The sequence below is a fragment of the Chamaea fasciata genome, unplaced genomic scaffold (genome assembly GCF_029207755.1).
Source record: "Chamaea fasciata isolate MVZ Bird 193981 ecotype frontalis unplaced genomic scaffold, bChaFas1.0.hap1 SCAF_1, whole genome shotgun sequence".
NCBI classification, from domain to species: domain Eukaryota; kingdom Metazoa; phylum Chordata; class Aves; order Passeriformes; family Sylviidae; genus Chamaea; species Chamaea fasciata.
This window is the reverse complement of record NW_027094086.1, coordinates 21,933,652-21,960,942: the sequence shown is the minus strand read 5'-3', so window position 1 is coordinate 21,960,942 and position 27,291 is coordinate 21,933,652. Positions and strand designations below refer to the sequence as shown.

Sequence of the window (27,291 nt, the reverse complement as noted above, 5' to 3'; positions counted from 1 at the left end):
GTGAAAAAAAAAAATCCTAACAAAATGCATGAAACAGCTGAAAACATTAAATTACAGAAATAAAAGAACCCAATTACAAAATTCAAAAATTACCATGGTGGCAATATGTATTGGCTGTTAAGTGTACCCCTTTCAGTTTAATCTGCTATTGTTTTCTTCTTTTTCAACTATCAGAAATGTAGAGACCTGCCAAAATTTTAGAACAAAGTTGATTTTCATTCAAAATCCATTTTGGAACATGTTCAGTGGGAAAGTGGGAGGGTGTGTGGAACACAAGAAGGAGACTGTGTCTCATTCCCACCCATTCCATCACAGTTTGTAAGTTACGGTTTGGCAAAATGAAGGGTGTTTATAGTACAAACAGAACTTGAAAAATTCTTCAGATTAAAAAAAAAAAAAAAAAAAAAAGGAAAAAATTGCTTTTTGTAGAATGCAAGGAATAGAGAGCCATAAATGGGTCCACAGAACATTAGCATTGTCAAGAACATTGGCTTGAACTGTAAATAAAGGTGTAAGTATTGTTTTTCCCTTTCCTTATCTTAATTGGCTTTTATTTCTTGATACTTTGTAATCCATCTGAAGATCTCAGCACAGGGGAGTTCTTTGGCTGGCTCCTTCCTTCAGATCTGCCCTGCTGAAGGCATCTGGCCAAAGTACTGTTGACTGCACCATCTTTTTGGAGCATGTGAGGTGTGATAAAAAGCGTCATCTCAGACACAGTGAAACTCCAACATTGAAGCATCATCTTTTAGGACAATCATGCAAAGGCAATTTACGAAGATGTGGGAAGTTATTGAAAAGCAATGTCAAAGGAGCTGTGTGGATGTTATACAAAAGAAACAAATAGAAAGGAATTTATTGTCAGAAATTGAAAGGATCAGAACTAATGCCGTTCTCATGACATGAAATCTCAAGTCTTGAAATAGAGTGAGGCTTCTCTGATGTCCTCCAAGAATGAGGACTTTGCAAATAAAGACTCGTCGAAACAGGAGATAGGATTCTCAAAGCATTGTCACTTTGGAAGGATACATTTTTCACTCCTACCTTTCATTGCTTTACAAGTGAGCAGAGTAGTTGAAGGGAGGCAGGCTTGTGTTTGCAGATGGTTGACAGGGATAGTTGAGGACAGCAAAATGGCTGGGTTATGTCACTGATGGAGTGCTGGAGCCTGCCATTTCAGGAGCAAGAAGCAATAAGGACTAACAGTGGTTAGCGCTGGAGAAGTGACTGCTCTGCCTACATCCTTTCAGATGCTGGGGAGCTTGCAGGCCTGATACTCTCCAAGGCAGCTTTCGCCATACTTTGCTGTTCCAACGACATGGGTGCTGGCATTCTTGAAGAAAACTGAATTTTGTTTTCAGTGTTGAAAAGGTACTCTCATGTCACTGTCAGTTAGTGCTGCCTTGTAGGATAATTAAGTGGAACTGGGGAGAGTAGAGCTCTTTGTAGAGGCAGTAGGAAATATCTTGCAATGACATGATTAGCAAACAGTATTAAGAGATGGGAATGTGGAGAAAAAAGGCAAGGAAGGACTTTGCTGGAGAAGCTAATAGGAAATAAAAGCCACAGTTTGTGAAAAAGGAGTTAACCTCTGCCCTGAACATTTATTTAGCAGGTTCTGTCACACTGTTTTTTTAACTCATTTTTTTGGGTGGCGTATGTTCCATGTGCCATTCCAATTTGGGAGCTAAATGCATCATAGTGAAATGAGCTATCTGAGGTTTCTCCAATGAGATGTCCTGCTGTGGTAGGCATTAAATATTATTAGATACACAGCAGGAGACAGGCCCTGCTGTATTTAATAATTAAATTTGCAGACAGTGTAAGAATAAAGCAGAAGAGGAAGAATAAACAAACACTAAAAGCGAGAGGGTCATAGTAAGTCCATGACTTGGAGAGGGATTTCAGGTGGGATTGTTGTAAGGAAGTTAGCTCACTTAGAATATGACTGGGAGCAGATACTTTTTGGACCTCAGGAGTCTGACAGTTTTTCAGAAGATGGTCACTTATGGCTCTCCAGGTAATCTGTTCATAGCTGTAAGCAATAATGCCTTATATAAGAAACATAAAAATAAATAGAAATGTACTTGTTTTCTTTCATGCATTTTGATTAACGCAAAGCCACTGTCACTATAGATGATTGAAAGTGAACTGGATCTTAATTTTCATTGCAGCACTTCATATTACATCTGTTGAGCTGGTCCAGATGTTACAGTCTCATGTTTAGGTGTTATTTTGTAGAAACATACATTGGTTAGTTGGACAAGCTTTCCTTTCCTCATATAAGTGAGTATCTGGAATGCTAAGTTCTCTGTGTCAGCTATTGGCAACATAGATGTTTTCTCCCCAGTTGTAATAAGTATCATGAGGTTAAAGTTACTGCACGCAGATAAAGTACCTTTGCTGTTTCTCTCTGTGTCCTCTTATAGTTTAGAAAACCTATAATTAAATTGTAGGCCTGAGTTGAATGAAAATGTGATTTGTCAACATAAATGCTTCCATATGAGTTATGTCATTAGGTTTGGGCTAGGTCCTACCTATCCAGAAAATAGATTGCTAACAGAGCTGCCATGCTTGCATTTTCCAGCCTTGGACTGCAGAATGAAGCAAGTACTGTCAGATTTTAATTTTACTACCTGAAAGCAAGCTTTCCTGGGACATCTGAAATTTAAACAAGTGCATTTTGAATCTTGCCTGACAGGTTAAAATGGTTTCAGTCCAATTGTAGTGCTTTCTGTGTAGATCTGCCTTTTGGAGTGTCTTCCACAGAAATAATCTTGGCTTTTAATTAGATAAATCTCAAATATGTTGTTCATCATAATTTACAATGCCTATTCCCACAAACCTTCAATGAAAGATAAGACTTGGGCTGTTTATTGGTCTGTTAATCTTGGAAACAACTTGGTCTTAGTGGATCAAAGTGATTAAATCTTTTTCCTTTCTTTGTTCTTGAATGAGGAAAACTTGCAACACATGGTGAAGTTGCAAGTGGAGATGCTCCTGGATATTCAGTGGCTTCTGGATGACATTAGTAACTTATGTGTCCCTTGCATTCAGTTTAATAGGCTGTAAACACCGGGGGCTGATGAGCAGATATATGTTTGCATCTTTCTTTCTGTATCTGGAAGATCCAGCAAAGGAGCAGGACGAGATCTTTTGGCTGATAAATGTTATCAGAACATGCACCATTGCTCTAATAAGCCCACATAACAGAATTTTCGGTATAACTTTCATTTGTTGTCATCTTCTCCTAAAAAAAATTAATCTTTCTGTTTTCTTTGTTGAGTCCTTAAAATTTTAGGGAATCAACAGAGATTATTGATGACACAGAAGCTTCTACAAGCTCATTTGCCAACATTTCACACATTTAAGAATATTACAAGTGACAATCACTTTTTAACAACAGAAATATTTAGAAAAGGGCAAATAAAATATTTCCAATTCTTGCAAAAAGCTATTATTTTCTGAAATCTTTTTTCCAGGAAATTACAGGGAAGCACATGCAAGGAGAAAAAAAGACCCAAATGCAGTGTGTACATGGTGTAGGTGTTACGGCTTTATTGGCTGGCTCTTCATTTGGTACTTCCAGTGACTATTCCTTTGCCTTTCAGATATGTGCAAGCCTCCATATCCCTTTTCCTGTTGCATCTCCAAATATTCCTATTGGCCTTTGTTTTAAATTGATGATAGTGTTTCCATAGTACAGAGTTAATAAGGCAAGAGTGCTATGCCAAGGAGACCTGTCATAAGACCTTACAGCTTTACCATTTAGTTTTTGCCAAAGTCTGTCATCTCTAGCAAAGTAAAGGGGAAAATACTTTACCTTTTCCTGGTGTTACAAATTACTTAATCTGAATATACTATTTGGGAATCTGTATTTCTATAGTTTGTGCATCCATATCAGTTGAGATAGAAAAAGAGCCAGAAGTGGTGAAGAGCAATACGGTGTTTTTTCCCTTCAGTTGTTGCTTTTGTTCCATAGGGTGATTCTCTCCAGGGTGGCGATGATTCCCCATTCTCAGACTCCATTACATTGGAACAAACAACAAGTAATATTGGTGTCTCAAGTGGACGTGTCAGCCTTTGGATGCAGTGGATGTTGCCAAAAATTACTGTAAAATTGTTTGCCCCTGATCCTAGAAATAATGGCACAGGTATTCTGCATTTTTCTGCTGAATGTACTATTTTAAATTCCGAGCAGCACAGCCCATTTTACAGCACAGTATTAGCTATTCAGAACTTGTATCAACGTTACTGAACACTATAACGCATAAATAATGGATTGGAGCTGTATTTTAAATAACAGCAATAAACTGTAGTTAGGTTACTGCATGCAGTGTTGTTTTTGGCATAAACTTTCCTCTCCATGTGGACAGAGGATTAAGATAAATTGGAAATAAGTTGGTTAATTGATGTAGAGTGCAACATTTATTTCCTTAGAAACAATCATGTTTCATTTTGATATTATTAAGTCATATATTTTGTGTATGTCAATATATAGTCCATTGTAGTTTAATACTGATAATTTCAAATTTCAATTTAATATAATCACCATAATATAATCATTAAAGTCAAAGGAAGTTTAATACAGGGTTCAGTTGAGAAGTTCCAACTTCTGTGTTGAAAACAAAAATGTGTTGTACACAGTTTATCTTTTTTTCTCTTTGAGATATAGTTGAATTAACATCCAACAGTAATTGTTTGAAAGAAACTCAGATTCTGTAAACTGCAGGACTTCAGTATTGTTTTCTAGGAAATATTCCTGCTTAGCTATTTACAGAGCCCACAGAGATGTGAGAAAATAAAGTGACTAATTTTAAAGGCTAATTTTCAAAAAACCTACTTGAACCTTTGATTTTAAATAATTACACAAGAGAAAGAAAACTATTGTAATTAGTGTAAATATCTTGGCAAAATTATTTTCATTTGTTTTCCCCTAGGAATTATGCTATAAGTACCTAAACTAGACACCCCATATATATTTCTCAATACATTTGGATAAAAAGATTTGGATTCTAGTGTGACACTTGAGTCAAAAAGTGCTTTATGAGAAAACTCTGAGTAAAAGTAGCATCATCCTGTTTACGAAATATAGTGTCTCAGATATATTTCTTGCTTAAAATCCTTCAAGTTTCTGATTAATAACTAATATTTTTTATTTTCTTTGACTGTTGCAGAAGTCTGTATTGTCAGTGAATTAGAGGATCTCAGTGCCTCAGTGGATATGCAGGATGTCTATACCAAAATCAAATGTAAAATAGAAAGCTTCAATATTGACCATTACAGAAACAGGTAATGCCTGCGAGTTGTGATGCTTTAATTTCAGGCTGAAAGATAAAGGCAGGTGGTGTTTTCAGTTCCTTTCTTCTTAATTCTTAACTTAATTTAAGGTAGATATTCAATTTCAGTTAAATTATTTTAACCTTTTAAGTAATAAAAATCACAATTATGTTTCCTCAGAATTAGGTCTAATTCCATAGAAATACATAGAAATCATTGCAAATTTTGGAGAGTGGTTTTTTTTACGCTTACTGCTCTCTTGATCGATTAGACCAAAATAATTCATTTTAACTTAACTTCAAAATGGGAAATTCCTGAAATATTGGTACATGATATGTTATCGGGTGCCTTATTTAGTGATTTATGCTATGTTACTCCTACATACTGAAGAGAAACAAGTCAGTTTTTCAGAAACATCTGTTGCTGAGGCAAAACAGCAGTTAATGTAATGAAGAGAGCTAAGCTGATGACCTCTGTTGTGTCCCATGGCACAGTGTTGTGCAGACACCTAAGTAAAACTTCAGTAATTAATCTCAAGCAGTACATCATCAATGCTGTGTCTATTCAGGGTAGGTGGCTAGGCCTAGTCTGCCTTCCCACTTTGCAAGTCCTGTTGTCTGGATAATTTGCTACACCAGCATGACTGTGTCACTGAACACCTAGGCACAGGGTTCTGTTGACAGATTGCATCTTCTAGTGCACGTGCCATCTTCTGGTTTGTTTTGGCCGTGAACACAACAGTCTTGACAGAGAGAGAGAGCCTGTGTACTCTTTGATCAGCTAGGGTAGTATTTGCCAGTACAGATCAACAAATTCCTTTATGGATTAAGAGATTAAGAGAAAATAGAGTGGTTGTGTTACTCCTTGAGAGGAAATACATAGTTAAAAGGTTCAGCACGGCTGTTGGCATTGAATAAAACTAAAATATTTAGAAGCACAAATCATTTTGACTTGGGAATCGATGTCTGCAAGGTCTTATTGAGTGCTTATTGTTCTCTATGTACTATTGGAAGGAGATTTAGTATCAATTTAGCAATGTTACCATCATTTCTTTATGATTTTATTCCCGATGAGCTGTTTTAAAAATTATTTCAATTCCTGTATTTTTACCTAAATTACAAATGCAGTTATTGTTTGTATGTAATATATTTGCTAATTAAATGTTTTAATTTAAAAAAAATCTTTTAAAATCATGTCGCAATGCAGGAGTGCTGAGTATGTCCTGGGATGCATCAGGCGCAGCATCACCAGCCAGGCAAGGGAAAGGATTGTCCTCTGCTCTGCACTGGGGCAGCCTCACCTTGAATATTGTGTGAAGTTTTGGACACCACAATATAAGAAAGTTATTAAACTACTAGAGAGCATTTAAAGGAGGGCAACAAAGAGGGTGAAGGGCCATGAAGGGAAGCCATGTGACCAGGGTTTGAGGTTACTAGGTCTGTTCAGCCTGAAGAAGAGGACACTGAGAGGAGACCTCATTGCTGTCTACAACTTCCTTATGAAGGGAAGAGAAGGGACAGGCACTGATCCTTGTTCTGTGGTTCCTGTGATAGGACCCGAGGGAATGGCCTGAAGTTGTATCAGGGAAGGTTTAGGTTGGATTGTTAGAAACAAGTTCTTTACCCAGCGGGTGGCTGGGCACTGGAACAGCTCCCCAGGGAAGTGGTCACAGCATCAGTCTGACAGAGTTCAAGAAGCATTTGGGCAATGCTCTTGGGCACATGGTGTGACTCCTGGGGATGGTGCTGAGCAGGGCCAGATATCTGACTAAATGATCCTTGTGGGTCCCTTCAACCCAAGATATTCTGTGATTCTGTGAAATCCCAGCTCGTCTTAACAAACTTCAGGGGGAAAAAGCAAGTAATCAAAACCCTAAAAACCCCCAACAAACTCAAAACTTACTCCACCTGGCAAAATTGTCACTGTTCTCAATTGTATTTTCTAATCTATTTGGAGTGCTTTTCCTGTGTGTAACTCTCTGTGGACTAAAACCAAAAGCAGAGAATAGACAAGGTGAACTTTCTGTCTTCCAGGCCAGGGGGAGATTGGCAGTCAGGACATTTTGAAGGAATTTTTCTACAATGCAGAGAAAAACTTTTGGTGAGATTTCTGTAGTAAACTAAAGTGCTTACCTGAGTAACTCTTCTTAAGCAAATTACTTCACTTTATTCTCCTATATGTTAAAAAAGAATGGTTACAAGAACTGTAGTGCAAGGCACATTTTAACACTTAAAAGCTAACTTTTTTCTAAATAATACTGATTTTGTAACATGTGAATACAGCTTTACATTCAGTGTCTTTGTTCTTGTAATCATTCTCCTCCTTATTCTGCTGAAGCTATCTGCTGAAAATCAAGGGTAAGTGAATTTCTACACACAGGATTTTACAATACTTTTATTCTCATTTGTCTTGACCTCTTGCTGTAGGTTGTCCTTTCACATAAAATTTTACAGTTACCTTTTTAATCCCTTTTTTTGTTTGATTGAATTTCAGCTTTTTAGGAAAAGGTATGGCGTAGGTTTATCTTGCAGTTTCATCCAAACATGCAAGCTAAATGTAAACAATTTTTTTTTGCTTATAGCGACTTTTTTTTTGTTTCTTTTTTTTTTTTCTTCCTATCTCCCATGCCTTGTTCATTACCTCAAGCCTTGGGGAAGATTCTTGGTCTCTGGGGCAGTATGGAGGTGTGTTCCTTTCCTGTACTGACAAGCTGAACAGACGCACCTTGTTGGTTCGACCTATCAGCAAGCAGGATCCTTTCAGTAACTTCTCTGGCTTGTTTCCCTCTGTAAGAATCTTTTTGAAATTTTTGAATACAGAGCTTTCACTAATAAATGCCAGCAAAAAAAGAAAAAAATACCCCTTAAATCAATTTATTGTCATCTAATTTTTTTGTACTGAATATATTTCTTGGTTAAATTGATTATGTAACTTGTGTTATTTCCACCTTATCCTTTAATAAGAGGTGTCATTTTTTAGTAGATAAGGGAACAAGGGTTGATGGTTCACAATCTTGTACATAATAAGACCACTGAAGTCATTGAGATTCATTTATATTAGAAGTGAGCACACACAGTACGTTTGAAGGCCAAATATGTAAAAGCCAGTACTAAATGCTGCATTTTCTCGTGTAATTCTGATATCTACTTAGCAATTTAAGTACATGGTAGTACTGCAGTATACCTTTATGCAGCCCTATAAAATTGTTTCTCTAATTCTGATAATGCAGCAATTAATAATTCCATATTTGAGTCTTTATTTTAAATGCTTGGAAGATTACTTCCTGATTCATAATATCTCAGTGTGAGATATTTAAGCAATTTTCTTCTTGCCTCTTTATCCTTAAAGAACTTCGTGTTATGACATTGGCCTCTTTATCTGTGGGTCTATGGAATTATTTTATATTAGTGAAAGTTCTGGATGGTCTGATTTATTTTCATCATGAAAATTGATTGGAAGTATTTTCTATTATTCTGTTTATTTCAGTTCTTATAGTAAATTAAGTTTTTTTAAATTAATTTAATTTTAAAAGCTTCCAGTTTTCCACCATTTAAACTATGTATCCTGTTTAAGCAAGAGATGTTCTTCTGCTAACAATGTGTAAATTATATTAAATTGATTTCTATCAAATTTAACATGCTGAAAGAAGCAACCACTTGCAAAATATAGTTGCTTTCATTTGTGCTTACATGATAAAAGCTAATATTTAAATAATCTTAAAGAATTCTGTGAACATGTTTATTCACATTGTTAAAATAATGTTTTTTATGTTTTGCCATTATTAACAATGACTAAAAAGCTTTCAAAGGTAATATGGAAATTCTCCTGTACATCTTGTGGGAGCTAAGCATTTAATTGTCATATTTAGCAAGACAAATCTGTCTTAAGTAAAGAAATCTGCTATTTTTAAAGTACAATGCAATGTATAATGAAATTATGTGCTTTAGCAGGTGGCACAGCTACTTTCATGAAATACTCAGAGGTGATGAGGCAAAACCAGTGCAGTACTTATTTAGTGACTATGAGTGGTTTATACACCCATGCTGAGATGGGGTGAAGCTATCTTAACACCAAAGTGGTATTTTAACTGCTATGGTGGTGTCTACACATACAGAAGGAACAATACAGAGGGAGTGAGATCTACAAATGTTTTAAATGAAGGAAGAATCAAAATATATAACTGTGTTAAAAAATATAAGAAAGATTTGGTAAATTTAGTTTCTTCAAAAAATTGGGGTTTTTTGGCTGATTAGATGTGAGTTTTGTGAAACATAAGTGATTAGAAGAATACGTTAAGAAATTTGTAGTTTTAGATGACTCGATGCAGAGAAGTGTAGGCAAGTTGTGGACAAGCTGTGCATTCAAAAAAATGAAAAGTGTTTGGGGTTTTTTTACTGTTAAGTGACTGGAGAAAGCTACTGAAAATACAGAATCCTAAATAACCAGAAATATGGTAATTGATGAATGTTTCATGTAGATTTTTGCAACAGTTTATTTATTTATTTTTCCTTGCAACAGACAACTGCAAAACTTTTAGATGGTTCACACCAGCAACATGGATTTCTTTCTCTCACTTACACCAAAGCTGTGACAAAAAATGTCCGGCACAAACTGATATCAAGAAATGAAAGAAGAACGTTTCATAAGCTGTCAGAAGGTCACACTGATGGTTCTCCTCATTTTCTCCATGAGATCCTCCTCTCTGCTCAGGCTTTTGATGTAGTCCTTTGTTTTCCTTTGCTAAATGCAATTGCAAGCATTTTTCAAGCCAGGTTGCCAAGGAGTCAGAAGGAGAAAAGGAAGTCAGCAGGCCAACCAACGAGGACTCATGCTCTGACTTCCCGCAACTTGCCTCTGATTTATATCAACACGGGAGTAATAAGAGTCTTCTTTCCCAAAAATGAGGAAGATCATCATGTTGCAGAAGGTACAGTATTTTATGTTAGAGATTTTTTGCTGTTTGGTATTGTAGACAAATACTTCTGGTTAAATCACTGATCATTGCTTCTGTTTTAAAGGTCAGAGTTAGGAAATATCTAACATTAGTGCTACTTCTCTGCACATTTGCTCAAAATTTCCTTTAGCTGTTTATTTAATCCTTGATTTGGTACCTACAGAGTTTACATTTAAAATGTGATTATAAAGAATGGTCAAAAATTGTGGAAAGAGACCTGAACCGAGTTCTGCAGTGGTGATTCTGTGTCAGCTTTTATTACACTGATATCAGTGCAATGTTCCATAGACACCTGTTCCAGCAGTGGAGTATAAGCAGGAAGCCTTAGCTCTTGTGGACATTGACAGCTGGAAAACCATGTGGTAGTAAAGCAAGTAGATAATTTAGTTTATAAAATATTATTAAAATGTACCTAAAGGATGATGCCCAACAGATGATGCCGTTTAGCGTTTTAGTTGAAGCTATTCCAGCTCTCTTGTGCAAAAAGCTTTCAGGTATTTATAGAGTTTGGGTAGTGTAAAATGTTCATAAATAGCTGTCTGATCGATGGATAATATTTGTTCTGTAAGATACTGTTTTCCCTTTGTATGTAAAAATATGTTTCCATCCCTATTACAGTCTTTATATATAAAAATAGATATGCTGGTGTTAAAATTAGACCATGTAACAGCTCCTAGGAGTACATTCACTTCTCACAATTCTAGAGATTAAAAAAAAGTAGTATTTTGCTAATCTCATGAATAATTTATGTAAGTTCTGTAGGTATGGAGTTGGTTTTTTTTACCATTATGTACAACACACAATAAAATCCTAAGAGTATAGTCTTCTGATTTTTTCTCATAACCTAGCTGCAAGAAGTGCACGCAGTGAGAATTTACATAGATCATTTTTTTGCCAGCATCCTCTGCAATTTTCCAACTGGGATTGCTGAAAACACAGGAAGATAAAATTAGACTGGCTGTCTTGGCAAGGAAGAATTATGATTCTAGTTGGAACGGAGTTCTAGGGCATGCTGTCAAGGAAATCTTTTGTGAAAGAATGTTTCTGTAGCTCTGTAGCTGTATACTTCATTAAAAAGAAATTATAAAAAATACTTCGTCCTTTTGCTGTTTCTTGCTTAAGAATGCCTGCAAGGAACAGAATTGCCATGGTTAAGCAGTCAGTGTAGGAAGAAAAACTGTGTGCTTTTAAAGCAAAATGCTAAAGATTATCCTAATGAATAAGAAAGACAGCTACACTCTTCCACTGGAAAACTCTGAAATAGCATGACTATGAAAATTGGTAGTCTTCTTTCATTTCTTTCACCCTAGATTTTCCCAAAGTCTCATTTATTTATGAACATGAAATTAATTGCTTCTCTCTTCACCTGCTTATTGTCATCAAGAACAATAGAAATTAGAAACAATAAGGAGCAAGAGTTGAATAAGACCCACATCTCTGTTGTGTCAGGTCAGAAGAATGTTATATCTTCTGGAGATATGCCTCCATAAGAGCCTCATTCATTTATTGATTAGGAGCGATTTTCAATCCCGTAAGACTTGTGTGTTCCAATTTGTGATCACTGCAGGAAAAGCAGAAAAATTATTTTAGTTTCTCTTCTGGTCAGTTCTCTGCTGTGCATACTGACAGCTACAAAAACTATCCTTCTCCTAAACTCCACAACTAATTGTGACTTTACATGTATAGTTTTTAAGGAAAAAAAAAAAAAAAAAAGGCAAGTCTGTTGTTTACTTGAAACTTCCACAGTGAACTGTGGTAGACAAGCACTGAAATAACCAAAATCATGTTTCTCCTTCTGAGGAATTTGCATACATGCATGCTTGACTACACCCACACAATTTTGTAGTATTTAAGTTTCATGGTTTTTGCAGCAGCACCAATCAACTTTTTTTTTTTTTTTTTTTTTTTTTTTTTTTTTTTTTGTAGTAGTAGTAGTAGTAGTAGTAGTAGTAGTAGTAGTAGTAGTAGTATATTTGAGGGCAGCATTCTTTCGTTGGCAATAAGCAATGCTGCTTTCTCTGATTTGTTAATGCATCAGGTGGTATTTCTAGCTCTGGCCAACAGCCCACACTTACTCAGCAATGAAGTAAAGGTAACTAAATATATGAAAGCAATATATGACAAGTAGGAACAAGAATTACTGCATAGCAGAAGACTATAACTAAAAATTGTAAATTGCAAAAAACTGATAAGAACTTGTAAAGACAGAAGAAATCCACATCTGGCTGGTTTGAAGACAATAGCCAGTACGTACTAAGAGCGAAATATCAGGAATCACTATAAAGGACGTGATAAATTTGTTGATAGTGAAAAAGAAAAGGCGGCACACTGAATAAATGTCCTGCATTTGTAGAAGTGATATATTCTTGTCACATGAGCATGACTCTCTACTTTGAAGTCTGTCATAACATATGGTCTGTAACATCCTCCTCACTTACTCTTAAAGTTTCAAATCAGTCAGGCTGAGTAAGTTGTGCGTGGGGATCTTGGTCTTCTGAGGCTAATTTTTAACACACCTTGGAAGAACAGATTTTAGACAGCTGAAGGTTTATCTAGTAAAATGAAAAGTGTAATGTTCAAATAAAATTAAGACAGGTAGTTTTATTGTTCTCCCTCAGAGAACATAAAGAAAAAATATTACAGGATTCAGTTAATAAAAAATTACATATTTGTTACATGATAATAAATATGGTTTTATGGAAAATTAGACTTTTAAAAACCATCTGATTTCCATTCTTCATTGTGGTTTCAATTCTTAGTCGATAAAACGTTTGCAAAAGTTTGATATGCTTAGACTTTTCTAGGGAGTTTGACATTTTGTCTCATGGTATTTAATTTTAATACAATCCCATACCGTCTCTGTGGAAATGTTAAATGAGTTTAAAATGGCTAACCAGGAATCTAAAAAAAAACAAAAACAAACCCACAAAAACTCATCAATTGGGAATAATAAATGAAATTGGTGTTTAATAGTCTGAAAGTAAATATAAAACCGTTGCTGCTATCATCAGCAAATGTTGCAAAGAATTTCCTGAGGCCATGCATCTGGGTTACTGTGCTTACATCACTGCTTGTAGAAAATACAGTAAATCTTCTAAAGCTGAAGTTATAAATCAAGGAAACAGTTTACACAGACTGGGTCTTCAGGACTGGAGAGACTTTCCTGGGAAACAGTGGCTGAAAACAGCTTGAGGGTCACAGAGGACTGAGGAAAAAGAAATAAGGGAGGTAGCTGTACTTCTGCATATGGCGGATGCTGGAATATCATGTTCAATTTGCTTTCTGTTGTAGAACTGCGTATTGATAAAAGTGGAGAGGATGCTGAAAAGTATCCCAAATGTTAAGTGCTAGATGAGGAGGCTTAAAAGAAAGGATTGAAAGAGCATAGTGTATTTAGCTCAGCAAAAAGATGACTGAGATGAGTGGATAAAATCAAATGAGATTATGAACACTTAAGTCTAATATTTTCCTAGATTGTACTTATATTGTAAGTGTAAAGTAATATATGTACAGTATTATGTTGTAAGCATACTTAAATTGTATGTTTTTAAAATGTAGCATAGGTGTTTTTCCCCTCAATTTTTTTAGTATCTGCAATGAATGTGATTGTTTACTACATTATTCCCATATTTTAAAAGCATGGGTTAATGAATGGAAATACTAATTCGTCATATGAATTCATATGACACTTCAGAAACCAGCTGATTATATTAATGGTTCTTTCTGATTTAAAGTTGGCTTATTTATTGACCTACAATAAAGTGTACACAAAAGGCCCATGCCCAGCCTTGAAAACAGCTCCTAAAATACTTACACAATAGAAACTGTTATGGGTAGTCCTGTGTTTGTTTTGCTTTGCTAAGTGTCAGAGACAAATTAAAATTCTTAGTCTAAGATGTATTAAGAACCATTTCCCAAGAATAAGGCATCTGCCACCTAATTAAGTTGCAGTTATAATCAGATGTATATTTAATACCATTACTCCATTTTCTTTTCTAAGTATTGGAAAGCAAATACCCGAGACCAAAGTGTACAGTGGCAGTATTCTAGTACTTAGTACAATGCCTTACTAACTTTTGAACATACGAGTTCAGATTTAGTCAAAAAATAGAAGTTTTCATCACCTTAACTGTTGTATCTTATTTCTTGCAACCAAACCATCTGTAAATAGTTTTGTTTTGCTTTTGGGGACTAAAGGATTTGTCTTTACTTTGTAAGTACATGAGTTTCTTTTAAATAGCTCACTTGTGTATCAGAACTTGTGTTCCCACTTTGCCACATACTTACTGGGGTATTCCCTACAATAATTTGAAAATATAATTTTATAATTTCTATAATTTCTTAGATCTGTTCAGAAATATACATGTCTTTATACATATTTAACTGCAAAGCATGGTGTCTGTTTCACCAAGACATTACCGGGTCCGAAGAAACCGGTTTTTTTTAATGTAGAGATTTTGCTGGTTCTTACCACACCAAGCATTTTACACTTCAGTAAAATATTTAAACGATCTTCTACTGCAGTCTTGTTTTCAAAACTCATATATGAGAGTCTTGCAGAACTTCCTTGGATGTGGGAGCAGGTGTGATGTCAGTCCATCCTTGTTACATCTCACACCGGTGTTGCAGTGAACCATTTCCCTTCAAATGATGAACTCTTTGAACTTGCATCACATGTGCTCTGGAGTTTCCTACTTAATATAGAGTCTTCTGGGCACAACCTTATCCAAGTGCTTTGTCTGTGCCTGCTGACAGAGTTAGCTTTCTACAAAAAATATGGTGCTATTTTATTTCTGGGCAGAACTTTGGTTTTCTGTCTAATATGACCACTGCTTTTAAAGCTAAGAAACTTTACATGTGGCTGAAATTTGAAAATTATGGAGATAAGTGGAAAGCAGAGATTTTTCTCCTTGGAATAATTTTGTTATTGATGTGAAATTTACTGTCCAGTATAACATCTTGTTCTTTGTATATGTGTCAGATTTCAGATTCTCTTGTTTCAGTCCTTGTGTTTGAACTTTTCATGTGTGTTGCAGCCGATTCCAAATGCTACCAGGATGGTTATACTGTGATATCCTGTAATGTTTTACATCTAAAGATATAGGCCCGTAATAAAAAGGGTGCACAATTCAGAGTGGTTTACATGCTGATATTTCAGCAAATAGTTATTGGGGAAACAAACAGATCACAAAAAATCTGTGATAAAATGTCTGAAGTCATTTTGGAATAAAACCCCCCACAAAAAGTGTCAGGGAGAATGAGAAGTCACAGACCAGGATTCAGTGGTGTGATAAAACTCTGGGGAAATGAAATTACAATAGTTTTGTCTTTATCTGTCACAGCAGGGCTATTGATTTTATGTTGCTCCTGTGCAAAATTGAATCCTTAGCAAATATTCTTATGTACATTTTTTAAAGAAATAGCTTTTCAGTGTTCCTGCTGTGTGCATTTGACTTTTAATCAAACACATATTTTCTCTTCTCCTAACTACAGCTAATCCATCAATTAAAGAAGACACTTTGGTTCTCAAGATTGGATCTGTCTCTATGGCTCCTCAGGCTGACAACCCTCTTAGTAGAGCTGTGCTCAGAAAAGACATTTATCAGTAAGTGTCAGGGGAGGGGTTGGCTTTTCATATATGGTCTCAGAAAAATTCATTCTGGGAGAAGTTAATTGATCAATAAAACGGGTACGTGCAGCCTGTAAAAATACTTTTCACATACAGTCTTTTGATATTCAAAACCAGGTTTTTCTGATTCTCTTCACTTGTGGGCTTTCAAATCCATTTAGACAAATCAAGTTCTGCTGTGAAGTACTGATGAATAACAGAATTTAAATGTCAAATCATTGTGAAGTTTAAACTCACAGATGAGAACATTTTAAGAGGCTTTCTTTTATTCAGCTACTACTAAGTTCACCTTAGAGGAAAGTAAATTTTTTGTGACTTCCAAAGTGTTCAGTAGCCATATAGTGAGAAGGAGATAGATCTTAATAATATAAATGGTAAACATATATTCAAACTGTTGGATTTTTGATGTCATGTACATCAAAGCTTAAAGGAATGCAAACTTCTAAGGAACTCTTTCCCAGTAAACACATTTTCTGTGAAAATGTCATGCTCTGGATTATGTCACTAAGTATGTGCAAACCACACTAATCATATATAGGCAGCAAAACTGGTGAACATATGTAATCAACATGATAAAAGTAATATATGATCCTTAGTAGAGTTGGCACTGTTGCCAGACATGAAAGTAGGGTTGCAAATAATACCAAGTGAGAAAAGTCACAGAAATACAGATGAACAAGTGTCTTATACTTCCCGTTGGTCTGTTTTTCAGATGTGGCAATATTTTTAACTACTTCATAGTGCTCTTCAATAGAAATTACAAACATCAAAATCTTTTCCCAGCAGTAAAACATTTACTGCCTAGAAAATGACAGCAAGTTTTACTTTTGTCAAGACTAGGATTTTTAGGAGACCATGATATATCTCCAATTTCACTTCTGATCACTTAGAAGTTGTAAGAGAGCCTTTTTCTTCATATTTCCATGTGGAAACATTTAAATTAATGGGTTTACTTGTATGTTTGGTTATAGTAGTTTATCCTTCCTTTTTTTTTTTCCCTTTTGTTTTTAAATGAGCATTTTATCTTTTGTATTATGGAGCTTTCATGGCAGAAGTTGTACAGTCTGGCACTAGCAGTGGCTTTGGGTGGCAGGGCCTTATCCAGTTCTCCATGTGCTCACAGATGAAAGAGAGCCTCCAAACATTTGTACAGGCTCTTCCTGCTTCTACTCTTTCTATCTGAGGAGACTCCCATCTGATACCTGCTTTAAGAGTCAGAGACCCAAATGTAGGTTCCAGTCTCCTCACAGCAACAAAAACTTTACCAGAAAAACACTTGGTCATAAAGTAGAATCTGCAATTACCAGCCTGTGTAAGGTCGTTTCTGTCACTGCAGGGAATCGTGTGATGTGCCTTGTATGCACATTACAAACCAGGGAGTAAGCAACTCATTTACATCTAAAATCAATGAAACTATGCTAGTTAACATTTTTGAGTCTGTATCTTTGCCCATGTGGCTTTACCTGAAATGCTGAGATTCAGTGCTTTCAAATCACTCCTTTAATTAAAGGTTCTGATGCTATTTTGTGTTATGGTCCTGTGAGTCTTACATACATAAATGTTCCAGACAAGATTTGTGCAGTGTATATTTGATTTTCATAGTTTTGAAGCAGTTACAATATGCTCTAGTCCTCCTTTAGAAATCACAACACCAAATGAGTAAGGTAGAAATAAGCGCTGGGCCAGAGACATCTCTCATCTGACTGCTGCTGGCATTTTGTGACCATTCTCTCAACATCATCCTTCCTATGTCGTTTTCTGAGTTTTCTGACATTTTAAGTGATTTCCTCAGCTTCAATGACCACTCCCCTAATTTCTTATCATCTGTCAAATGATTTAGGCTTCTTTTTCCTTCTTTAATCATCCAGTTATACTAGCTTTACTGTTTCTAAGACGTATCAGAGCAGAGCATGAAGTTACTTCGCAGAGTTTTATAGAACAATATTGAAGTTGATAGTGGGTGGTCTTTCGGTTTTGGAAAGAAGGTGACTACTTTAATCTAAGCAAGTTTCAAAATTTTCAAAGGATAAAAATTTATACTTTCTGATTTAAAATATATTAAGATTCCTGTTTGGGGTTGAACTACATCCACTTTCTAATTACAAATTCTTTGATCTAGAACAAAGTGTACTTACGTGGTTGAAGATATCTCTTCGTTGTCTTACATGGCAGTCACTACTGTTAGACTGCTGGAGTTCCAAGTGAAGTTAATTTCAACATTTTTCAGTTGTTTTTTTTTTTTAATGAAATAATGCAAAGAGGTTTGTATTGTTAGGCAGAACATACAGTCTGTATACAAGAAAAAAAAAACAGTGGGATATTATTAACATGTGATGTTGGGTCTAGTGTTAGTATTTGTTTCTCCAAATATGAGAGCTCTCTACAAAGTGTTCACCCTTTTTAACGTGCCCGTGGTAAAAAATGTGCCCAAGATAAAAAACTTGGAGATAATACAGAATGCTTAAAAACAGAGTAGTAAAATGAGCAAACCCACACAATGTGTGGCTCATGTACTTAGGTGAAAGATGTTTTAGTAAAAATTAACAGAGGTACAAGTAGTACAATACCTAGTGTAAGAGACTATATAAAATTAAATTACAGAAATTTGTTGGTTTCAGAAGAATTAGCATTCACAGTATTCTAATAATCCAAACATGCCATCTTCTGTCTTTTTCCAACCTCTTTTCTCTAATTTGATGCTGCTGCTCTTAACAGAGTAAAAGAAAATAAATTGTTGTCTGAACCACTGTCTTTACAGTGTTTCTGAAGTGGGGATACAGACTTAATTTGTGGTGTCACTTTGCTTTAAGCAGTCTTCTGTTTAGGCCTGAACTACAACCACATGCAATTAGTGTCACTTTTGTAGTGCTTCATGGGAAAGAAGAATTTTTGCTTCTCATTTAGAAACTGTTCTTTTAGGAAAGGCTGAGAAAGAGTTTCATGGTTAGAGGCTGAATAGTATTTCCAAACACCTTTTGAATTTGTCCCATAAATTTATACATGAAGAGCTGAATGTGGTCATATATCATTAGTAGAATGCCAGTGCATGAAAGGTAAGTTTGGTACAGCTGCAGGTCATGCAAAATAAACTAGGTCACTTCTGGCCTGAAGGCTGGAGTAACTCCATCTCTTATGTCCTTGGAAAAAGAGCTTACATGGTAACTTGGAGAGAGAACTAAATTGAAAAGGGAATCTTGGTGAAACAATGTGCTTCAAACATTGGGGCACAAATATAGTTTCAGGTGATTATTGGAAGTTGAAAGAAATGTATTAACATTGTAACTTCAATTTTCCTATACCCTATAAAAATTAGAGTATTTCTTCCAGTAGAAAATGGACTAATTTAGTTTTGATGTTAATATGTAATAAAGAAAGATACATACACCATAACAGCTATTTTCGGGCTCCTGAAAGAAGTGTGGTGACTCATTCCTCTCTGGTGACAATCTCTTTTTTGATTCTTTTTTTCTGCTAAATTGTAGGAGTTCGTTTGTTGGTTTTAATGATTTTTTTCATGATTCTCTGATTCTTAAAGTTCAGCTCCAGCTGTATTTTTGTTCCACAAACATTACCAGAACTGCACATTGCCATCAAGAAACTACCAATTCTGTTGAGTGAAAGATTATCAGAAGGCCTTGGAATGGGGTGAGGGAGCAGAATAAAGGAGGTTTTGGATAAGAATGCAAGTAAGGCAGTTGCCTAGCCTGGCTAAAAGGAGAGAAGAGCAGTTAATTGAAACTGTGAAGGAGTTAGTCAGAGTAAATGAAATTTCTGCTTAAGCCATGAAGGAGAGAACTATATTTTTGTGGGCTTTAACTACTGATGAATTTTTAAGAAGTGTGTATGTTGGGAGTATGAACAGTGAACAGCACTAGTTGTGCTAAGCTACCAGCAGAACTGGGCACTATTAATAGGGAAATGGTTGAGAAAACTTCATCCCAAGACCTAGAAATTCTGGTTCTCTGACTGAAAAAATAGGAGGAGGTAGATGCATGGATATGCTTAAAAATGAAGCTGAAATTGAGATGACGTTTAGTTCTAGTTCTGTGTTTTGATGAAGGCCCTATTACACCAAATACTGCACAAATGCTCTGATCTAGGTAATTGCTGATCATCCCCAACAGGGTTGTATTTAGCAAACTGTCATGAAACAATAATTAATGCAGTTTTAGGAAGATCCATGAACAGATAAAGTAAAATAATGTTGAGTTAAAATGTTGTTAGTGCAGAAATGAAATTGCTGACAAAGAGCTCAGAGCATAGAGGCTGTTGTGTAAAAGTGTTACTTATAAAGTCTGAAATAATACTGCTAAACTATCAAGTTCTGCAAGTTTAGGTAAGCAGAATCCCAAGCTTTCCTCAGCTTGGCCAATAAAGAACCTAATTGTTGACCATGCTCTGGATTCATCATTTTTGAGATCCAAGGATTTCATTCATGTCATATATCAAAGCTTAATAGTCCAGGTCTGAGTGTTCTGTGGTCATTTTCATGTGTAGATCTTTCATAGATCAAAGCATAAAGCTGTCCCTAGACTGTTTCCAATTTGTGAATGTAAATGAAAATTCTTTAGACCTGCCCCTTCCCGCAAAAACATTACATGTAAAGAGTTTACTCATGAAAAGGTAGCTGTAGGTATTTTTTTCATTGAACTTTTTATTAATACAAGTCTTTTCTTTTTAGAGTTTTTTCCATTTTTGTAGTTTACTGTTTTTCACTGTTTAGCTCTCTAAGATTTGCAAATAGCAAAACAAAGCTATTTTCCGTATAGAATAGCTGCTATTTATCTTTATTTCAAGGAACTCCATCTAGAACATCCCTGTAGTAATCATGTAACACACATAATTGGTTAACAAAAATCTGTCAGTGAAATGAGGAGTAATAAACAATTTTCTGTGTGTGTACTGATAGTGCTGGAGTGAAGGGAAGGAAAAAATGATTCAAGGAATTTATGAAAGAAGCACATACATAGCCAGCAGTCTGTGTGAAAATCTGTTTTTTCTTTCAAATGTGGTTTGGAAAATCAAATGCTTTTCAAAAGTTTTCAACAGCATCCACATCTGTAAGCATCTTCTCTTCAGAAATATTTTGACATGGTTATATTTGAAAAACTATACCTTGAAAGTATTGTTCAAAACCCCTGGATTTTCTATAACTTTTATTATGTGTAAAAAGTTTCATTTTTTATATTTTCCTTTTCAAACCAAGTAGCAGTTTAAAAACTGTTCTGGTTTTGCATAGAAGTTAGCATTAAGATAACAAAATGTTTCTCAGAATATGGAATATGTGTAATTTCCTTTTAAGAGTTGATTATTTTACAAAGGTTCTAACGAGACTTATTTTCTATTTTGCCTGTTTCAGTTTTTAATACTTCATTGAGGTTTATCTGGTAGGCAAACAAGGAATTAGCTAATGCTAACCAGAGTTTCTTCTTCTTTGAATAAATGCCACAAAGATAATCAGTGAAAAAAAAAAAAAGTATGCACATAGTTTTTTAGGGAAATGTGAGCTGCTTATTAAATTGTCCATATGTACCGTAGAGAATTAGGAAAAATATCAGCTTTAGTATATTGTAAAATCTCTAGTGCAGTTTTTCGTGAATTTCAGAATTACTAAAACTGCAGGGTTATGTTATATAGGAAAATAGTTTAAGAAATTCTTAGTGTTTTAAAAAGTATGTCTTTTATTCCATGTAAGTTGTGAAATGGGATTGCATTAGCATCCTTTTAAGTTCTCATCTCTCTGTGTTAGGGAAAAAAATTGTAACAGCAAAGATTTTGAAATTGCTCCCATACTTTATTTACTGTGTTTTTTCAGATTTCAAACCAGGATGATTTTATTTCTGACGATTTTTTTTTTAAAAAACAGGATTCTCTCTGCATATAATTTGAATATACAATCTTGTTTCTTTTTGCATTTAATAATCTTTAGAATTAATCATTGTTGAATTGGGATGTAAAAATTGAAATATTCATACTAAATAGCAAGTTCTAAATATTGCTCTTTACTGTGATGCTTGAACACATGTTTTTTAGCATAAAGTTGTCTAAAGACTTAGGAAAATCATCTTTATCTTCTGTAAGAATCCGATACTACTCTGGAGTAGGGCTTGGAAGTAAAGTCTTTTCCTGCTTTACATTTCTCTCTTCTTCTGTATTTAGCAGAGAGGCAAAAAAAAGTCTGCTTAGACCTTTTGCCAGTAAAATATTAATATATATGGATAGCATTACATGCAAACACCACTCCTAATTAGCGTTGGCATGTTTGAGGCTATTGCAGCAGTTATTAATTTAAAACTCTCAGTGGAAACTAATTGTAAAATAACAGCTGGAACTGCCCATTTAGTTTCAGAAATGTAGCTTGTTAATTATCTAATACCAAAAGCTATTCAAAACTAAATTTATATTTGGAATTCAGCTTTAAAAATGTTCAGTTTAACCATGAAACTTGTTTTTACTTGAAATTTCTTTGTGTGTTCTACAGGAATCTTCAACATAACTAATTTTCCTAAATACATATATTTGAAATTCATTTCCTTATAATGTAAGAGTAAAAATAAAATAAATTTTATAAGAAAATAATTTTTACAACTTTACTTTTCTCTTTAATTGATACATTTAACCACTCTGTTCTCTCTAATTTAAATTTTTTCTTTCACTTAGTAACGCAGAACCCGATTCATAAAATAAGTTTTAATTTCTTTGTGCAGTTCTTTATAGAAAAGAAATTGAAATACACTTCATAGAAACATTCCTAGCTAAGAGCAGTGGAATTATGTAATTTAAGCATCCATTTGTTGTTAATCAGGCCTGCATTTTTGGAAACCTTATTAAATATGTTAGAGAGAAAAGAAAAACAAGTTCCTATCAATAAAGAATGAATTTAAATGAATAACCAATTAATTTTAACAGATCAAAGTTGAAACACATAGAATTGATAAAGGTATTTTTTAAGTCTGGTAAGTCTTAAACAGTGCATATAATAAAAGTATTTAATATAAAAAACAGTGACCTTCCTCAACGATTTATTGTTACTTTCAACTTTGTTCTGAGGACTTAATATGCATTTTATCTGCAAAGCTCTTCCTTTCTGCTTCTGGCTTGGCTGAAGTATTTGCACTACTGGGTTCTTGTCACTGGCTGCATCCCAGTCCTTCTTGTGGAGGTGTGGGGAGGAGGAATGAACTTACTTGCAGCATGGAGATTCATAGAGATGTGTTTATGTGTGGCTAAAACCCTGTTTTAGAGACAGATGGAGATTTCACGGAGCAGCTTCATAAATCTCTCAAGACTGTTCAGATTTGATCTGGAAGACCATGGGTACTTGCTCACATGTTTGGGAGGGGCTCCAGTGTTGAGACACGGTGAGGAGAGCCACTGACCTTGGGCACCTTGTGCAGGTGCCTGTTCTTCAGCAGTGCAGGACACTGCAGTCATCTCCCCTGGCGCTGTGGACCGGTTCAGTGGCAAATAAGATGTGTGTGTGCAAGCCAGTCATGGTTAGTGCTTAACTGGCCTAGTTAATGCACAAAGCATTTGGATTTAGTGTGGTTGAGATTGTTCCATTATTCAGGTGTCATTCATTCTGTCACCTCTGTGTGATTTGGAACTAAATTGGAAATGTGTTTCTAGACTCCCTTTTAACTGGGTTATGTGAGCAGATCAGGAATTTCTCAGGTTGGACCGTTTAGCCGTGAACTTAGGAGTTGGGCATCAGGGATGCATCTCTTCAAAATGGAGTCTAAAAAGTCTGTGTACTTTATATGATTTATTGTAGCATGTACTCCATTTCTTTGACTTATTTTGATGCCATCGTTAAATGGCTTAAGGTCAGAAGTAAATGGCACTTTTAAAGTAAAACTTGCACAAGGGCATTGCTGTCTCTGCTTTGCTCATGTGCTATACTTTATTCTATAAAAAGATTTCTCAGCTGTCTGTGATCTTAACTACTGTTGTATCTTCTGCAAAGTCAAGGTTAAGTTAGAGAAACAGAACACCCTGAGCTCTGAGTTTCCTCGGTCTTCTGATACTTCTTGCTGTCTCAATTAATGTTTAACACAGTTAATTAGTATTTTCTGTGTGGTGTATGCAGAGCTTTCCTTGTAAAATTCATACAATTCAGTTTTGAAATCTGTAATATGTTTAGGGTGGCTGAGTGGTGGAGAGATTAGGATTTCTTTCATTTGTGCCAGTTTGAGATGCTGTTTAACGTGTTTTTTTCAGTTTCCTTTTTTTCCCAAAAAACTGCAGTTCTGCTGTGATAAAGCCGATCAAAATAAAATCAAACAAATTGTTTGGTTTCTTTGGTTAGTTCTAATCCTTTTAAACTTTTCATTGTATTCTATGTATGCAAATGCTCCATTTCTTGAACTTCTTGCCTTGATATTTCCTAGTCCTAAGGTTCAATATACTTGTTATGCATAAGGTGTTTTTCTCTTGAGACCTAAGCTTATTGCAGTTGTTCTCATCTTTTCCCTAGAAAGCATAATTTCTTTTCTTTTTTTTTTTTCCCCTCTATGTTTGCACATTTTGAATGAACCCTTCAGAAATCTCTTGTCTCTCTTTAACCAGCACTGAAATCTACCTCCTTCATTGGGATCAAATCTGTAACTATTTGCTTCCCTTAACTATGAAAATGGCCCCTTCTCCCATTTGGAAATATTTTCCAAACTGTTAATTGCTCCCTAAAGCAATTCTTGTTTTACCACAGGGAAGAGAAAACATGTCAGATATTTGAAGAGTTCTTTGTGTAGAGAAGTCTCTCACTCTCCCATCCAAGCAAGTGATGTGCAGACAAACCATGCTCTGTGAGGGGACTAAAGGAGTAGATTGTGGCCCTGGGCTTCCTTGGGGGAGCCCAGGGGGATGAATGTAATGTCAGTTTTTTGACATTACTTTATCCACAGTCGTTGGGCAATGAGTTTTGTGCCCATTTAAATTGTAAATCTAAGTCTGAACTCTTTTAAGGTCTACTTCTTCATGGTGTTTCTGTTTGTACTCATGTATAAGGAACAGGCGGAGGGACCTGAAAGAAATAAAAAATGTTGGGGCCATCAGGCAATTGTTTTCAGTAATGTTCCTGAGCCTATTTGTTGTATGGGAACACAAAGGTTAACCCTGGCAAAAAGGTGTATTTTATCAGCCTGGGCTTGGATCAGATTAATCTGCCATCATGATCTGAGCTTTTGAAACAGCACAGGATTTGACGCTGTGTATGAAGAATTTTTAAATAGTTCTCAGATTCAGCATTAACATTATTAAATAGACTGTAACAGTTTAAAAAGGTAAATAAGAAAAGGCACAGAGACAGAGAAAAAACAGATTAAATACCACTTAAAAATCCCAGAATACCTTTCACGGTTTATGTACTCAGTGACTTTAATGCAATGAAAAATTTTTCAGATAAAACTGGGAAATAAAAAGTAATCTGAAAGATGGAGTTATTTTTTATATGAGTTGTGTTTTGTGTTTCATGTTTTATGTTACAAAGCAACATTATTGAAGGTTTTACATTTCTTCAAGTTACATTCCTTTAATCTTTCTTTTTCCTGAACAAGTAGCTTTATATTGTGCCTGTTACTGTAAAATACAGGGGGGAATGAAGAGAACTGTTTGGGTTTCTGTTAACATGGGAGAAAATAATTAGCTTGTTCTTAGAAATTAATGCCACATTAAGAGCTGGAGTGGTTCTTCTCCTCTGTATGAATTACTTAAGTAATGTTCCTTTGCTTTACACAAACTCCTTACAGTTTCTTCCCAGACTTTACTTTGCTGATTCTTAAAATGTATTATTGAATTCACAAATCAAGGTTGCTTTTCTTTCTTATATACTGAAAATTAACATCTAAAGTATTTGCTGCAGTAAATAATTTCTTCTAAAAGAGCTGAGGATCTTTTAAACCTCTTTATTCTATACAGTTTTCTTCTTAACTGTTTTTGAGTAAATATAATTTCCATCAGTTCTGGTTTCAACAAATGCTTTTTGGTGAAAAGTATTTTCGAATATTATATAAAGCAGATTTCTTTTCTTTGTAGCATTTTTTAATTCTAGCAGGATCTCAAGGTAACTATAATGCAAGTTGTGTGCTTCTGTTACTGAGAAAAGCATATCCCGTTTGTAATGAAACATTTGTTAACTTCTGTATACAGATTGCGGTTCATTCCATAAATACTTGTGGGTTCTCTGATGTCCCTCACAGGGTTTTATCTATGACAAATTCATACCACAGTTCTTAAACTACATTTTGGATAGAAGTTTTCTTTCTTTTACAAAACTGTTTGCCAGTGTCTTTCATTTAATGCTTGTAAGTATTTCAACTTTGGTTTTCAATTATTTAACAAAGAGGATTATCAGAAATATACAGAATGGTAACATGTTATTTTAGCATATTTCTCTATGGGATACTCTTCCAAGCTCCCATGGCAAAATTAAATCCATGTTACTGCTATCCTGGGCAACTCAAATTTTACTGTTTAAGTAAGCATGGTTCCTAGCTCTTAACTGACTTTTCCAATATAGTTTAACTTCGCTCAACCACCTTAAGTATGGTCAAAAGTCATGCTTAATGTTTGTTATGTTTAAGGTCTTACTGTGCTATTAAACTTGATTACACTGCAATAAAGAAAAAAAATTACGAAGCCATGTACAGTGGGTTTGTGTTGCATTTCAGAAGCTTTTTTTTTTTCTGCTTAAGAACAAAAATATCCATCACTTTTTTTTAAGGGTTAGTTTGCAATCTTATGGGCTTTATTAGTTGTTGGACACAAAGATAAATGTACCATTCTTCAGCCTCTCAAAACATTTTTCATGCCCATTGATATTTTTGTTGCTAGGGTTTTGGTTTTTTTCTGTGGGAAGGCAATGGCCAGCACTGGTATGTTAATGGCTAACACAAGTGCACGTTGAAAGTAATAAAATACAGAGATAGAATCAGGCATCCCTGTTGACTTCAATGTAAGTGATTGGCATAAATCACAGCTACTCCAGTTTTCTGACTTGGTATTGTGTGTTCTTGAGCACTAAAAAATAAATGGGTGTAGAGGTGGTACAAATAGAACATAGGTGAACAGAACATATCCACAAATAGATATGCCCTGTACTTGCAGGATAGGAACAGAAGAGGTTTGAACTCTTTCTGACAACCAAAATTATGTAACTATTGAACAGTATTATTTAATCTTCGTATGTGACGGTTTTTCAAGAAACAGGAAGAAATTGTAGATTAGCAAATCCAGCTGTGAAGCAAATTGGAAACTTTAGGGTTGGAAATGTATAAATATGTGCATATATGTATTCAAGAAAAATATAGAGGAATGAAATTCTCTGGCATATCTTTTTTGACCGACTATGTTCAGTCAGCTTCATTGGTTGATATTTCCATGTTTTTGGCTTAGTAAAAAATGCCAGATATATTATGAACTACAAATGTTA

General features: G+C 35.0%; 1 protein-coding gene across 4 annotated transcripts in view; it reads left to right on the top strand.

Annotated features, from left to right (window-relative positions):
* Nucleotides 1-27,291, top strand: part of VPS13B (vacuolar protein sorting 13 homolog B) — a 430,899-nt gene that overhangs the window by 240,134 nt on the left and 163,474 nt on the right. For all 4 annotated transcript variants that reach the window (XM_066178010.1, XM_066178000.1, XM_066177992.1 and 1 more), the window contains 5 exons: nucleotides 3,983-4,154; nucleotides 5,178-5,292; nucleotides 7,927-8,068; nucleotides 9,799-10,207; nucleotides 15,728-15,839. In XM_066178010.1, coding sequence (XP_066034107.1) covers nucleotides 3,983-4,154; nucleotides 5,178-5,292; nucleotides 7,927-8,068; nucleotides 9,799-10,207; nucleotides 15,728-15,839 — 950 coding nt within the window. The remainder of the gene's footprint in view (nucleotides 1-3,982; nucleotides 4,155-5,177; nucleotides 5,293-7,926; nucleotides 8,069-9,798; nucleotides 10,208-15,727; nucleotides 15,840-27,291) is intronic.